This window comes from Epinephelus lanceolatus, chromosome 4, assembly GCF_041903045.1.
Source record: "Epinephelus lanceolatus isolate andai-2023 chromosome 4, ASM4190304v1, whole genome shotgun sequence".
In the NCBI taxonomy this organism is placed as follows: domain Eukaryota; kingdom Metazoa; phylum Chordata; class Actinopteri; order Perciformes; family Serranidae; genus Epinephelus; species Epinephelus lanceolatus.
In genome coordinates, this window is record NC_135737.1 from 44961517 (window position 1) to 44977917 (window position 16401).

The following is a 16401-nucleotide window of genomic DNA, read 5'->3' on the forward strand; positions in this document are numbered from 1 at the left end:
CACCTCCCCCTGACCCTGGGCCGGGCTGGAGAGCTGTCTTTGTGCCACATGCAGATATAGAGAGCGATGAGAGGGCAGACTCGGGGCTATTCACATGGCTACGTCTGAAAATGACTTTCTGACAGCTAGTCGATACGCTGCCTCACACCGGGCCCGACTCCCCCGCTAAACTAACTGGCTGATTGAAGCTTCATTATACTCGACGTGGTGGTGGAGAGCCGTGTGTGTGTGTGTGGGAGTGTGAGAACGAGAGTTTATGGGAGGTTAGGGCTACTGCAGTAATAATTTCAAGGGGACAGGCAGGCGCGCACACACACACACACACACAGACTTTACTACATCATTAATTAATATTGATTAGCATGCATGGCAGCAGGTAGAGGAAGTAGTGGTGATCACCTCTAATGAAGACATAGAAGTGTTAGCTAATGTTGGGTACACAAACTGCTAATTGAGGGGTGTGTGTGTGTGTGTGTGTGTGTGTGTGTGTGGTGAGTCAGGGGAGCTGATATGAATGCAGGAGGTGCAGCTATTTGGACTGTATTGTATGTACTGGCTTAGAATAATGCTGAATACTGGCAGCAGCAGGTTTTCTCCTTGGTGAATAGCTTTGGTTAACAAAGGGTTTGTTAAGAGGGAAAATAGATGTTTACCTGCACATTCCTCAGAGCTGCACTGCACTGGTTTCTCACTGACCATTTCCCAAATTGGTGTGGGTGATTTCCCAGCATCCAGGCAGCCACTGGGTTTAATTCATGCCAGTATTGTATGTTAATCAACTCACAATCAGCTGAAACCTACTTAGGACAGGTAATACATCACTTTATTTTTATGATAATTGTTAGATAAGAACCTATCTGATAACAATATATGATAGGAACCTATTTAAAAACTGTATTGTTGGTGTGTTCATGGACACTCCTACACCTGAGTTAGCTGCCATAGTGTTCAATGTCCATGACTGCACATTGTCTGCTTAATTTATTTATTTTTTCCACGGCATATCTGTGGAAACACTTTTAAAACCATTGCATCACCTCATGTTAATAACATAATGTACCCAAATGTCAATGCATTTTTGTGCTGCACTGAATGAATGAATGAATGAATGAATGAATGCATTACATTACATTCTAATGACTAAAAAGGGATGTTAAAATCATGTGTTCAAAAATGTCTTTTAATCTGTACGCCCTGTTTTCTTTTCCTTGTATCTTTTTTTTGTGTTTGTTTTGTTTTTTTGTTTGTTTTTTGTGCTTTGTTGTATCATAGGTAGGTTTGGTGGATTGGTCCAACACACACAGAACTTTCACCCAGGAGCCCGGTGTCTGCTTCCCACATGAACGTAGAACCAAATCACGTGCTTTTGTTGCACAAGGACTTAAAGATAAATTTGAGGTGTTTAACCAACGTTGTGAGTTTGTTTTGAAAAAGACTGGATGCATCTAACGAGCAGAAACTGTACAACGGAAGTGTAATTTGAAAAGACACAATACATATAACAGGCATAAACTGGCATGCTGTCCCAGAACATTGACAACAAACGCAGAAGGATACCCAGTGTGTCATATATAGACGTGAAATTTCACTGAACGAGCAGCAACATGGGCCGAGATGGGAGGTGGGATTGAGAATGTCAAGTGCTACGAGCTGGCACTGAATATCTGGTCAGATTTTAAATCTTCAAGCCCACATTTAATACAAAGTTTGCCATTTTTGTTAAATTAGTTATTTATCTATTATAGTGTGAAAATGTGTGTTAATATTCCCAAAATTAAGGTATGGAAGCAAATAATTCCCACAATGATTCAGATCTTAGTGGCAAACTTATTTTGCAATTTTATCACTACTGAGTACCTGATGTAATTCAAAGGTCACCAAATTTAAAGCATTGAAACATTTTACTTTGTGTTGCTGTGCAGTTTAGTAGTAGTAGTATTCTTTTAGGTACACATATTATTTATTGTTCAAAAAATTTAGAAAATTCAAGTACCCATATATTCAGAACCTACGTTGAAATTACTTTAAAGGTGAAGTGTGTAAGATTTAGGGGGATTTGGTGGCATCTAGTGGCGAATTGCAGATTGCAACCAGCTAAAACTTCCCCTGGTTAGAATTCCTTCAGCAACACATGCTAATGTGTGGTCACCTTTTTTCTCTGATAACTTAAGATCCAGGGGCTGGGTGCACAACACAGCTTAGGTTAAGATTTTCCTTACAGCCCGACTTAAGGATTCCTCAAATTAAAATCGGTTGCACAAAACACCCTTTAGTCGTCCCCTTAAAGTTTCCTTAAAATGTTCACTTAAGTATATATGGTTTTCTCCTTCTCATGGTCTTATACTTAAGGAATCCCTCAACTGTTGCAGGGAAGACCTTAGCAACCAAAGCAAGGTAAAAAACAAAAAAACAAATTAAGGTACCTCTGACTCTATCTTAACTGCAACATGACCGAGTTAATGGTGATAAATAAAAAACACTAACACACCCTGAGAAGAGTGTTCTGCGACCAGGAGAGCCCAACATATACACTTTTGATTTTACACCATAGATTTGACTGAATTCTTTTTTGTTGCTTCTTCCTACAATAGTTTTCTGGTATTTGGGGAATAAATTAACTTTGAAGTGTGACTGTATTCCTCCAGAAGTAAAATCTTTTCCTCCTCTGACCGATATGGTTTTCTTGTCTGCTTTTCGTCTGCCATTTTTTCACAATCTAAATATGAGACAACTCTGTGAGACGATAACAGGCATCACAAGTGTGAGTCCAAGCAAACAAACAATCTCAGTGGAAACTTTTATCGCTGTAAAATCTCTGTGAAGGCAATAAGTGAGTTAAAGTTTTTCCTAAACTAAGGAAACCTTTTAAGAGATTCTGTGCAACTGTGTAAATCCCTCCGCTAAGGAGAAATTAAGCCTTAAAGGGAAATTTCGGTTTATTTCAACCTGTCTCCTATCGTCCTAAATTTGTTTCAAGTGACTAGTGACATAAAAATAATAGTTAGCATGTTAGCCGTTAGCCTAGATACAGCCGGGGCGCATAGTAGCGTCAGACCTGTTAAAACGTAAGTGAACGGGCAACCTTCAAGTGCAAAGTTAGTCCACTAAACAAGGTTTTTTTCCACAAAGACCGCCTCATATCGTTAGGATAAATGTCAGAGAACATATAGAAAACGACATGTAAATGTGTTGTCTGACCTTACCGGTGTGCTGCCATGTTTGTTTACCATCTAGCTCTGCTTTCCAAAGCGTGGCCGAAATATATCTCGCGAGAACAAGCAGCGATCTCATACCGTGCCTGAAATCTCACGAGAACAAGCAGCGATCTCATACTGTGCCTGAACAAGCAGCAACAGCTGTAAAGCCAGAACCAGACAGTAGCCTGAAAAGTTCATTCATTTATTTTATGAAAGATTTATAGAATAATGGCTGACTTTTTGCCAGACTTTGACTTTGTGGAGGAGGAATTTGATTTTGCAGAGTGTGATGGCCGCCCTTATTTATTTGAGCCAGAACACACTGACGAAGAGCTTCGTGAAATTGAAGAATGGAGGAGGAGAGAGAGAGAGAGGTGCAACAGGTAGAGGACGAGAGAGGAGGAATGGCTGCTGCAAGGCTGCGTAGCTCTGGAGATTGGTGGTGTACCTGTGAATGCTGTGCCCCAGTGCCCACAGAAGAGGAATGCCTCTGTTGCAAGGAATGGGACCAGTTGCAGCCTTATTTTCAAGGTCTGGATGTGACCGAGGACGAGACACCTCCACCTGGAGTAGTATCCAGCTGGGCTTTATCTAGAGCTCGCAAGATTTCAGGCACGGTATGAGATCGCTGCTTGTTCTCGTGATATTTCGGCCGTGCTTTGGAAAGCAGAGCTAAATGGTAAACAAACATGGCAGCACACCGGTAAGGTAAGACAACACGTTTACATGTCGTTTTCTATATGTTCTCTGACATTTATCCTAACGATATGAGGCGGTCTTTGTGGAAAAAAAACCTTGTTTAGTGGACTAACTTTGCACTTGAAGGTTGCCCGTTCACTTATGTTTTAACAGGTCTGACGCTACTATGCGCCCCGGCTGTATCTAGGCTAACGGCTAACATGCTAACTATTATTTTTATGTCACTAGTCACTTGAAACAAATTTAGGACGATAGGAGACAGGTTGAAATAAACCGAAATTTCCCTTTAAATGTCATACTTCAGGAAAAAACTTAAGGTGTTTTTGTGCAACTGGTCCCAGATGTTCAGGAGGTTTTCACCAGAAGCTGAATTATCCACAGAGGTCTCTTCCTCCTCAAAACAAACAGACCAGGTGATTTAAACTGGTAAAAACACTGAATAATCAACACAAATCAGTGGAACTCAGGCGCTGCTTATTGCAGTTGGGCTTCTTCCTATGGTGGCCTATGCAAAAACACAAATGTCCCTGTGTTGAGCCAGTGTTTGGTTTGTCCATTCTGGGCTACTGTAGAAACATGGCAGTGCAACAAGGCAATCTCTGTAGAGGAGGACCTGCTCCCTATGTAAATATAAACAGCTCATACTAAGGTAACGAAAACACAATCATTCTTATTTTCAGGTGATTATACACTAAAGAAAACATACTTATTATATGATATTATATTTCTGCATATAAATCCCCCTAAATCCTGCACACTGGACATTTAAAGTTCAGTTCAGACACATCAGCGACACCAGGGATCAGCAGTCGAGCCTGGGTATCTGTGATATTTCACCGCAGCAAATTCAGTTGTATTTAAATTTCAAACTAAAGGATGCAGCAGTGATTACATCTCAAAATGAGACTGATAAGATTCAAATGATCATGGCGATTACTTGCTTCCACACTGGGTACTGTTCTGCTTTCACTGTAGACACTCAGTGCTCATATAAAAACATGTCATCCCAGAATTTTTCATAACTTTGGATTTCAGAGCTTCATGGTGGAACGATTTAAATGTTAATTCCAAAGCTTTCCCACCGTGACGAGTGTAAAGCTGTGGAAATACTTGGTGCTAGTTTGGCACAGAGATGACAGATTTTAAAAGATACTGTACATTGTGACAAAATGCTGCACTGCCTCTCAGCAGAATGTTCATCTAAAGGAGAAATCATTTGTGTTGTGATTTTAAAGCGTGACTAATTTCATGTTGTGAATAGTTTTGTCCAATAACGCTGCGACTCTTCATCAATTTCTCATCACAGAGAGCTTCCTGAGACAAACAGAACAGACAGAGAGGATATCTACTTTCATGCACCATCAAATTACTCGATGGACTCAAATTTAGGGAGGCGACCTCTCAATGACACCTGTTCCATTAGCAGGACCTTGTTCGGTAATTGAGCTCTTGGTGGGTAGTTAAATTGGTTTAATCAGGTGTGTTGGGACTTGAGGGGAGCAGAGGCTGGCCAGACTAGCGTAGCCTGTAATGACCTTTGTTGTTGTGGCTGTGATGATGTTGTTGTCTCCCTTTGGACGGCAGGGACAGGAGGAGAGATACTTACTGTGGGAACTCGGGGTTGTAGAGGGTGGGCTGAAGGATGCCGGCGGGAAACACTGGAGGACAGATGAAGAAACAATATGAGGGAAGTGGAAACGTCCAGATATGAATATCACACGCTCTGGTTTCATTATAAGAAGGAACAATTTAAAAGAAAAGTTTTTTTATTATTAAAGTCAGCACATTGATACGGTCTCCTTTAGAGGGAAGAGACAGGAGGAAATGAGAATCTGATGCCTTAAAGCTGAACTCGCCAGGATGATGATGTAAAATAGTTACAGCAGCTGCCTCAGAGGACGGTGACAGAAAGTCTCTCTAGTGTTTTACATACAGAGATGTCTGTTGGTATGCCACAAGTTTGGAGAAGCAGGCGGGAGGACTGTTATAGAGGCTACGCAGCACACTGGCGTGAACGTGGGCAGCAGCTAAATGGTTTGTAGCCACCTAAAGAAAATCATTGGTTTAAGTGTACGCTATATCTAGAATATTTGTCCAGCTTCACCCAAATGTCAGACGGGGATTTCCGATGGGAAACTGAAGCTGTTATATCTCTCTCTTCAAAGCCAGACTCCATTGAGAAAAACAGTGATTTAACACTGCTGAACACAGGAGCTGCTGGTCTACTGTCAGTTGGTTAGCTTGTGTTATTGTGTGACTTTGGTGTTTAAAAAGGTTTAGTTTGAATCCACCAAAGTCACACAATAACACACACTAATTGATGGAAGCAGCCATAGACCAGCAGCTCCTGTGTTCAGCAGTGTTAAATCACTTATTTTCTCAATGGAGTCTGGTGGATTTGATGAGAGATGCGAAACTGAAGACGTTAATGGCTTTTCTCATTGGGAAGGTCTGTCTGCAGCTACATGAAACAGAGAAAACAAAGCGTTGTGGAGCGTCGTTCCTGTGGGCTCCAGCAACACTAAACCCCTGAGCTTGCCTGAGAAGGACTAAATGCACAAAGCTGCTATTTTTAAATATCCCATGGAGAGAGACTCTCACTGCAGCCTGTTCTATTTTGTTGTGAAAATGTGGGCGTGCAGCCTCGTTCTGTGGACGATAAACCAGGTGCAGACTTCCATCTGTGTCACCGCTGATGAGGAAATACAGCGAGTGCTGGACGGAGCAGTGAGTGACAACAACCCCGCCCACGTTTAAGAGGACTGTCTGAACAGACCGAGGGTCTAGGTACCATGTCTGAAGGGTTAGTGCTGGTTCCAAAGGTACTGGACTGAAAGGGTTTGGTGGAAACAGAGCTATACTCTCAAACAACGCACACTTAAACTGATATTGATATTTTTAGGTGGCAAAAATACATTTTGCTGCTGACCCTCGTCCTCAACAGTACATCGCTTATCTTCCATGTCAGACTCCAGCCTGCTTCTCTAAAATGGGACCATGCCAACCACCATCTACTGTCTGTAACACACTGACGATAGATAAGTACCTCATACAGCCCCACTTTAAAAGATCCGAACTATCCCTGTAACCTCGTCCACACCATCATACAATCTAAAGAAGACATTTAGTTTATTTAAATCATCACTATGATCATACACAGTTTATTATCACTGAACAAATTTGAGTAAATCTAAATATCTGTATGGGTTGGACTGTTGTTTGAACAAAGTGAGCCATTTTAAATCATTGCTCTGCACTCTGGGAACATCACTTTCTCTGAGGATGAATTATGAATCCTGATAACTGGTGATCAGCTGACTTTTGCCCAGGAGATCTATCTGCAGCAGTAATGCTATTCCCATCAGCCTCAGCTGTACTTTGTAGTTAGTGTTCATTAGCAAATGTAAGCTTCGATGTTTAAGTGTGTTGTCTTTATGTGCACGTAGGTATTCACCTCTGTGCCTGCAGCCTGACAGAGCTGCTCACATGGCTGTAGACCGTTTATTTGATTAGTCTATAAAATGTATAAAATATGAACAATCTCCAAAATAATTACCAGTTACCTGGCAATCAAATAAACTGCAGATATAAATGTATCATGGCTAACATGTAGGTTCCCAGGATTTAAAGAGGTATTTCACTGCTGGAAAGATGGTATTTTAGTAAAACCAGGACATCTATGCTGTAAAAGACACAAATACTTTTAAAATTGGTGCAACAGAACCAGAGAAAACAGAAAAAGGACACTTGTGTTCAAGACGGAGAAAATCTCCAACAATTCTGCACAAACTCTGACACAAACTAGACCATTCGTAAATTCGGAGTGCTGTCTGAATGGTCCGTGTACTTCGCAGCCATTTGTTTTTCGTTTCGAAATAACAAATTGAAACACGGAAAACCAACCATTACCCGTTTTTTGTTTTGAAATGACCAAACGAAAAAGGAAATAAATGATCCGTCTTCTGTTTTTTATTTGGCAATAAAGAAAAGAAAAACGGAAAATGAATCGTTATCCGTTATCCGATTTAAGTTCTGAATTTAAAAAAACCCTGTGGGAAACTCCTTTCTCTATTTTTTGTTCGTTTCTTCTCTGTGACCAGTAAGTTGCATTCATGTGGTGTCGGAATAATCGGAAAAATGACTTTCTGACTGGGAAAATACACATGAATGCCTGCTCATGTTGGAAAAACAACTTGGAGATAATTTTGGAACAGGAGTTGCCAACTTGACTGAAATTGACGTCACTTTCACAGAAAACTGGCGGACGAAAAGGAACGTTTGGTTCATGGTAATAAAACTTTTTATTAATTCACGTATTGTATATCATTTTTTGCAGACATGTAATGTGTAATGTGGTATGCCGTTAGTTGCTGTCCATGTAGAGTGACCTAGATTAGTTAGAAAAGTTATTTATTAGCATAACATGTCAGATAAAGCAATATTCTAGTAGGAAATATACATGCTCTGTATGTACATTTCATAGACCACATGAACGCAACTTACTGGTCACAGAGAAGACACGAACAAAAAATAGAGAGAGGAGTTTCCCACAGGGTTTTTTTAAATTCCCAAATTAAATCGGATAATGGATAACGATTCGTTTTCCGTTTTTTCTTTTCTTTATTATCAAATAAAAAACGGGAGACAGATCGTTTTTTTTTGTCCTTTTTCGTTTGGTCATTTCAAAACAAAAAATGGGTAATGGTTGGTTTTCCGTGTTTCAATTTGTTATTTTGAAACGAAAAACGAATGGCTGGGAAGTACACAGACCCTGAATGTACCGTTGGGTTAACCAGAGCACTGCACTCTCAGAGAGGCAGAGTGCACTCTGGACACTCTGGGCCGAATTCACAAAGAATGAACTGCGGCCGCTGATAGCACCTTGAATTGCACTTCACTTGCACCTGCAGTTTGCTCCGTCTTAACGTCCTATTCACAAAGGATATTGCGCTAATGATATACCAGCGCAAACACGCCCACAAAGTTTGGCAGCTGAGGGCAGTTTGCCCCTGATTTGCCCCTGATTGCAATAAGCCACATGGCAAAGTATAAATGCTGGCTTTGCACCAAGAACACCGTGGCAGAACAATGGCAGACTTTGTTTGTCAAAGTACTGAATACTGTATACCCTCATGTAGTGATGTCTGCTGGTGAGTCAGTCTAACAGTGTCGGATGGGTTGAGGCTGTGGATTTGACCAAGTTTGACCACTTTATCACTATTCCCTCTCACTTGTAGCTGTTTTTTCGTTATCTTTTGAATTTAATATGAATTATGGAAACGTTTTTGTTCACGTTTGTTTCCCCCGTTTCGTAAAATAAATTATTGAAAGCTGCTTTTGAAGTGCGTGACAGAAGTGCGTTTTGAGAACGACCGCAGACTGTCACTTGTTCAGTATCTTCGGATGCCATTAAAGTAATAATGATTATAATAATAATGTCAAAATATTATTTACAGACTGATTTAACAGACGATCACTGCTGCTACGATCACTGGAAAGTCTGGGCGAGAGGCTTCCACAGAGGAGCGCCCAGTTTGCACCAGCTTTCTAAAGACGTTATTTACGTCACTCAAACTGCGTGTGGCTGTTAGCGCTGGTGTTAGTGAATTAGACGTTGTTTATCAATGAGGCTCATTTGCATAGAAAGGATAGAAAAGCAATTTTTGCGCCAAATATATGCATATTACCTCATTTAAATACGTGCAAATAACACCGGAGCACCGAGGCGCAATCTGCTTGGCAGCGCAGTTAGTGGAGCATTTCACCCTCTGCGCATGCTTTGTGAATTAGACGGTATCTGTTTGCTCCATTTTTACTGGTTTAGCAGCCGCAAAAGCCACGCAATCCTTCTGTGAATTTGGCCCTCTGTCTGTGGAGACGGAGCAGCAGAGCGCCGAGCGGAGTGAATGTGTGATTAACTTAACCGTTGGTTCATTCATGTAGAAATATAACGCTGCGTTTCTTCCACCAACAGGGCTCTCATTTTAGTGTAGAGCGTCAGACTGAATTTACCAACGCACCATGTCAGGTCACTCACTCTCCGGGACCGCCAGTGTTACTGGAATAAGTAAACACTGACCAACGGGACCAGACTGGCCGACCCGTATGCTCTCACTCAGTGGATGGATGATGTCACAGGAAGCCAATCTTACAAAGGAGGACCACACTTGTTTGTTTTGCTATGGAAGCTAACGTTAGCTAATGTGCTAAAAAGTTAGCGTTCCAGAGAAATCCAATATTCCTCTTAATCCCTCCCCAGTTTCTGATGAGGTGGACATGATAACCCTTAATACACATAACCTTATTCATCCCTACAACAGGAAATACTTTGGAGCCATGACTCCTTCTATTCTGGCTCCAATAACACAACAAGACAAACACATTTTAAGACTCCTATGTGGCCTACAGCCCTGTGGGGGAGAGGTGGGTTGTGACAACCTGACGTCAGTGTGATGTCAGCACTAAAAGTGTCTGTACTCTTTGTGTCTGCGGCGGTGGCATTGGGAAAACGAAAATGCTGAAAAACAGCCTGTAGTAGGAGCAACAGTCTGACAGCCAGCCACATGTTTTGCATCAATTTGCGTCATCTGGCAGAGTTTCGCTGAGGGAGAGGAGGGATCTCTGGACACTGGTTAGATGCTGGTTAGTGATACACACTTCATTTACACGTACCGCCCACACTGAGTTGATACAAAGCTGGTCAGAAATCAGCAAAGTGTCCCTTTAACATTATACATCTCAATGAATTCAGTCACTTAATGAGTGTGAGCCAGAGCTGCCCGTGAAGAGAGAAAATCCAACATGTTAGGGAGCTACTTTTAATTAAACCTCTGTCCTTGTCTCTTTATCTTCAAACACAACCTGATTCCAGATGTGAAATAAAGGAAGCCAAAGAGATGAAGGCAAAACTTAAGTGGGCAATATTAATTTGATATGAAAAAAAAAAGAGCGTATGAAAATGAATACAGAGCCGAGGAGTGAAGTGGCCGGGTTAAGTGAGAGAAATTACGTGAGCGGGTTAAAAAAAAAAAAAAAAAAAAGACCCACGGGGGTGTGATGACTGTGTTTGTCTCAGTCCTCCTGTCCTCCAGCATCAGCTCGCAAGCACACCATTGATTTTCCTGCGAGAGATTTAATCCAGCAGGCAGGCAGACACAGACAGCGGGGCCGATCATGGGAGAAGACGAGGAGAGGAGGGGAGGAAGGAAAGGAGGGAGGGAGGGAGGGAGGGAGAGATGACAGCGCAAGGCCAGATTTGTTAAAACTCAGGACGGTGTTACTGCTTGTTTTTCCTCCAGGGGGGTATTAAGTGTGTGAGGTGGAGATCGAAGTGGAAAGTGAGCGATGAGAAGGAATATGATATGAGGAGGTGGACGCTTTTTTTTTCTCCTGAGCGGCTGACATGTTTGACTCGTCACAAACAGGTGGCAACATGGTGTAATTGCGTGTAACTAATGCACGGTCAATGTCGTGGTGCAGAATGGCAATGGGGGAAGGATTGTGTGTGTGTGTGTGTGTGTGTGTGTGTGTGTGTGGAGACAAATGGCCAAGACACCACGAATATCAGTATGTACAATGAAGAGTCACGCACTCACCCATTTGGTTCTTGTTAGGGAGGTAGTAGGCATTAAGGGCCTGAGGTGGGAGAAGCCACCTGAGGAGAAAAACAGTGTCAAACAAACAGGGTTTTAAAGATGGGATCCCTCACAAACACACACACACACACACACACACTCAAATCACCAATCTACCTACTTGAAAAACACCTCGGACCTGAGCAGAATCCTAAACATCTCGGCCTATCTCGCTCTTTAAACCCCCTGGTGAGAAATATTCAGTGTGTGTGGTCCCACGGCCAAAGTTCCTCTCTGCATATGAAACCACGGACACTTCCTTTATGGTAATCCACTTAAAGCCAGACCAATCGATTGGCACAAAATCCCCCAAATGACTAACTCTGAAAGTGTGAGATGCCCTTGTTCTGGGAGTGGAAGACTGATGGCTCTGCATTGACTGTGGAGCGATGGAGGGGAGACAAACAGAGGAGGAGGAGGAGTTCTGTCTTTCTATCCTAGCGACAAGACAGAGTGAGTGATGAAAGGTTCACTTTTTGGTGATAAAGGAGGGGTGTGTGATTTAACTCTTGAGGCCGTTGAGTGTGGGCTAATGATACAGTTGTATTCGGCACCTTGGAATACTAATGCGACTGTAATGTCTTGTCATAGCAGAGAGGCACTCAATCCAGCCGTACAGCACTGTGTTTTACAGAAATGATGAACCACATGTCCCACAGCACTTTTCTGTTGCCTGGCTGCTGCAGATAAGTAAATCAAATGGATTTTCTTCAGCTGTGTGCGTCGATTTGGTATCTGTTGCTTTAATTTAGTGGTGCATCAACAAATACGTCAAACTGGAGAGGGACTCACGGGGACACATGTTAGGCATGTCAGACATATTACACACACTCACAGCAGCGTCCGATGTGAGCCCCAGCTGCACGAGCCCAGACCGGATTTAAATACATTAACCTTCTGTAATTGCTTTGCACCGTGTGTCAGTGAGCCGAGATGGCCGGCTAGTGTAGCAGGTGTGATGTGAGGAGACGTGACACTCACGCTGTCTTGTCCACTTCTTCATGGATCTTCTTGACCGACAGCTTGATGTTGAACTTGATGCTGTTGAGGATGTTCTTGAAATACGTCTTCTCGTCCACGTCAAACTGCAAAACACCACAGACAGGAAGTGACTGAGCGTGAACGTCTTTACTGTAGGCCGGTGGATCGCAAATGCTTCACATGAGTTTAGAATGAACACAAAACAGAGCTGATTCATAAAACCAAGTAAGATTTTAAAAGAGCTGCAGCAGCGTGAAGCGTAAAAAGAAAGAGTTTCAGACCTGTATCAGGAAACTCAAAGTGAGTTAAAGTCTAAAGTGAACAGCTACGTTTTTAGCTTAGTATTTAGTGACCTATCTTCCCTGATATCTATAGTTAGTGTGTTCCATAGCTTTGGGGCGTCACTGACAAAGACCACACCCCTGATCTTCTTCCGGCTGTTTCTGGGAACCTCCAACAAACCAGCAGCAGATGATCAGTGTTCTTGGAGGTAAATAGTTAACAAAGGAGTTAGCAACGTAGCTCAGTCCCAGCCCAGGTAAGGCTTTTGGTGCGTTTGTTTTGTACTCGAAGGTCGGAAATTCCAGTTCCCAGTCGGAAGTTTAAACTTGAACACATCCTGAGATCGGATTTCCAACTCGGAAACTCGGAGCAACCGCATCAACCCCGACTTACGAATTCAAGATGGCTGCCGGTCACATACATATTGAGTAAACACTCTGCTAAAGTACTGTTTATAGCAATTCTATCTTACTTGTTTTACATCAGGTCAGCCTCATCTGCGGCGTTCATCAGTTGGAGTGCATGATGGTTCTGAAGCTGTCTATACTCCGAAAGTGCGAGGGCAACAAAGGCTTTCTCGCGGGCGTCCATGTTTTTTTCCGACTTGTCCACCATTGTCAACTAGAATGCACTCGGAGGTGACTTCCTTCCCACTTCCGACTTCCGACCTCCGAGTACAAAACAAATGCGCCATTTGTATTCAAGGAGGAGGAGCTTAAAATCAACTGTCAATGTAACAGGAAGTCAGTGCAGAGCAGCTGAGCCTGGCCTGATGTGCTCTCTCCTCTTGGTTCTGGATCATAGCTGCAGAGTTTTGACTGAGCTGAAATCTCTCAGTGGTGTTTGTTTGGGAGGCCAGTAAAAAGTGTGTTACAGTAGTCAGGCCGGCACTTCAGGCCTCAATTTCTCTGCATCTTTTTCATTTAGAAATGCTCGTACCTCAGTGATGTTTCTGAGGTGGAAAAATTGTGTTTTCGTTTGTTAATGTGGGACTGGAAGCTTAGATCTGAATCCAGGATCACACCAAGACTTGTCACCTCAGATTTAATCCAGGGAGTTAAATTCCCCAGATTACTGAGAGGCATTTCTCTTAATAATATTTAAAAGGAGAAAGCTGTGAGTGCGGCAATGGATCACTTTATTGTATGGATCAAACTACAGCATAGCACCAGTGAAGGCAACCTACCACCTGGCAGTAGACAGCATCATGAAAGCTACCCGTCTAATATGTTCTTATTTTTATTGTCTTATGTTGTGATAATTGTGATAACATTATGTCACAGAAGCTATTGTGCACAGATATAAATACAGGTGTGCCTTGAGATTTTGGCTCGCCCTCTGGTGCCTTGGGCATAGAAAGTATAAAAACCACTGCTGTAGGCTCTATAGTAGGAGGTAGGAGGAGGAGTAGTTCTACATATATTTATTGAAAATTGGCTTCATTTCTTTTAAAAACATGGGAGGAAGGCAGAGAGCAACGACAGAAAAAATTGCCCAAAAAATTAGCAAGACAGTGGTAAAAAGAGAAAATTAAAACAAGAAAATTAGTTAAATAAAAGGAAATTATATAATAAAACTAGCTTTTTTCTTCTTTCCCAACATTTTTTAAATTGATTTAGAAAATTATTATTACTATTTTTTTTATTTATTTTTTTTAATTTGTGTGACATTTCTTACCAAGTTGCTCGTAGCCTTTTCCCCATGTTTTTGAAAAGAATCACACCAATGTGCTCAGGATCAAAGGTTTAAATACTTGTAAAAGGTGTCTAAAAGCAGCACAATAAAAGAGATGTCGCTCCAGGTTTCAAAGGGTTAAACAAGATTTAAAGGTATACTGTGCAGGATTTCTGCATGTAAGCGGAAAAAAAGGTGCACCCCTCTCATAGATATTTATAGAAAGTTAGAAATAAAGCTCCATATGGTGGCACATATTTTACTCAAATATTTATTTTTTCAGTACCCACACACTCGTAGTGGCGCAGGGGCTTGTGTGGTTATGCAAAATTAGAACTCAAATGCAGATGTCGAGCCTTACAACAAACTTTTAATTAAGAATTGAAGCCATGGGCCAACAAGGAAAAAACTTAAAATATAAAATTAAGACAAAGAAACAGAAAAGAGAGCTAAAGGGCACTTATCTAGTCAGAGGCCAAAAGGGCAGGTGCTTAAACACCACCTGGGTCTATCTGTGCACGTGCCTGGTGTAGACTGAGACAGGAGTAATCCTTCAATCATCACTGTGGCCATGTATTTAACTGCAGAGACTCTGACCCTTGTCTGTCTTTTATTCTTATTTTCTCCTGGGCTCAGCACGCAGGGGAGGTCAGGACTTTATAAAAGGTAACAATAATGTGCCAGACTGTCAGCAGCAAGTATCCAAGAGGAAGGGACGAAATCACAGACACAACAACGTCAAACTGACGCCGTACCTACGCTGTACTCTACGTACTCTATGCCGTATCCTGACGTGCACCTCCCCAGAAATGTAACTACACGTCGCAGTGACGCAGACCTCCTGTCTGTTTCTGTAAGCTGAAACCATTTCCCTCAGTGGAAACAAAGCTTTGATTTACTTTAATTTCACAGATAAGAAACAATAAATTGTGAAGACAATAAAGCCTCCACAAAAATAGCATTTTAAGTCTTGTGTGTGATTTATCCTGGCTTCATATGAGCAGAGGAAATCTCTGCTAGCTGCTAGGCTAATTAATACAATGTAAAATGCCATAGGCTTGTGCTAATAATGTTAGCATGTTGTATTTGTGGGGAAAACGTGTTTAGTAACGTTATAAGACAGTTGTTTTGTCAGTGAACCTTGTGAGTTGTAATAGAGTTGAATTTTATAAAATAATAAGTGTGTGAATAAGCCTCGGCTTCAGCCTATTCCTTTTTCGGTTGCAGAGCTTGTTAAATTTTGTTGTGAGAAAATGTGTAGTGCAAATATGTATGTAAATGTTTTGTCAGTTGATTGCACACAATTTAAGTATTGTATATTGTAACCGAAATAAATTATTCATTCATTATTCATTCATAACATTACCTTTGTTAAATGTTGCTGTTGTCCCTGGCTTCATATGAGCAGAGGAAAACTCTGCTTGCCGCTAGGCTAATTTATACAATGTAAAATGCCATAGGCTTGTGCTAATAACGTTAGCATGTTGTATTTGTTTGGAAAACATGTTTAGTGTAAGACAGTTGTTTTGTCAGTGAATCTTGTGAGCTGTAATGGAGCTGAATTTCGTAACGTTACCTTTGTTAAATGTTGCTGTTGTCCCTGGCTTCATATGAGCAGAGGGAAAGATCGCTAGACGCTAGGCTAATTTATACAATGTAAAATGCCATAGGCTTGTGCTAATAACGTTATCATGTTGTATTTGTGGGGAAAATGTGTCCAGATAAAGACAAGTGTTTGTCTGTGAATGCTGCGAGTTATAGTGAAGCTGATTTGTGTACTTGTGTTTGAAACTGTCTCTATTAAGCCATGTTTAATGTGTGTTTAATGTGTGTTTAATGTGTGTTTTGAATCAAGTAAACTTTACAGCACATCACAGAAACCTCCGCTGCTGACTAGTGTTTTGGGGGTGTAAGTACAGAGTGACACAGACACA

At 41.6% G+C, this 16401-nt stretch overlaps 1 protein-coding gene across 4 annotated transcripts in view; it reads right to left on the bottom strand.

The window, feature by feature from the left end:
* Positions 1-16401, bottom strand: part of ecel1 (endothelin converting enzyme-like 1) — an 81047-nt gene that overhangs the window by 11694 nt on the left and 52952 nt on the right. For all 4 annotated transcript variants that reach the window (XR_013490993.1, XM_033631501.2, XM_033631502.2 and 1 more), the window contains exons 10-12: positions 12512-12615; positions 11492-11550; positions 5503-5554 (exon numbers count right to left, since the gene is read on the bottom strand). Coding sequence is in view for 3 of the 4 variants with exons in the window: in XM_033631501.2 (XP_033487392.2) it covers positions 5503-5554; positions 11492-11550; positions 12512-12615 (215 nt within the window). In the remaining variant the exon portion in view is untranslated. The remainder of the gene's footprint in view (positions 1-5502; positions 5555-11491; positions 11551-12511; positions 12616-16401) is intronic.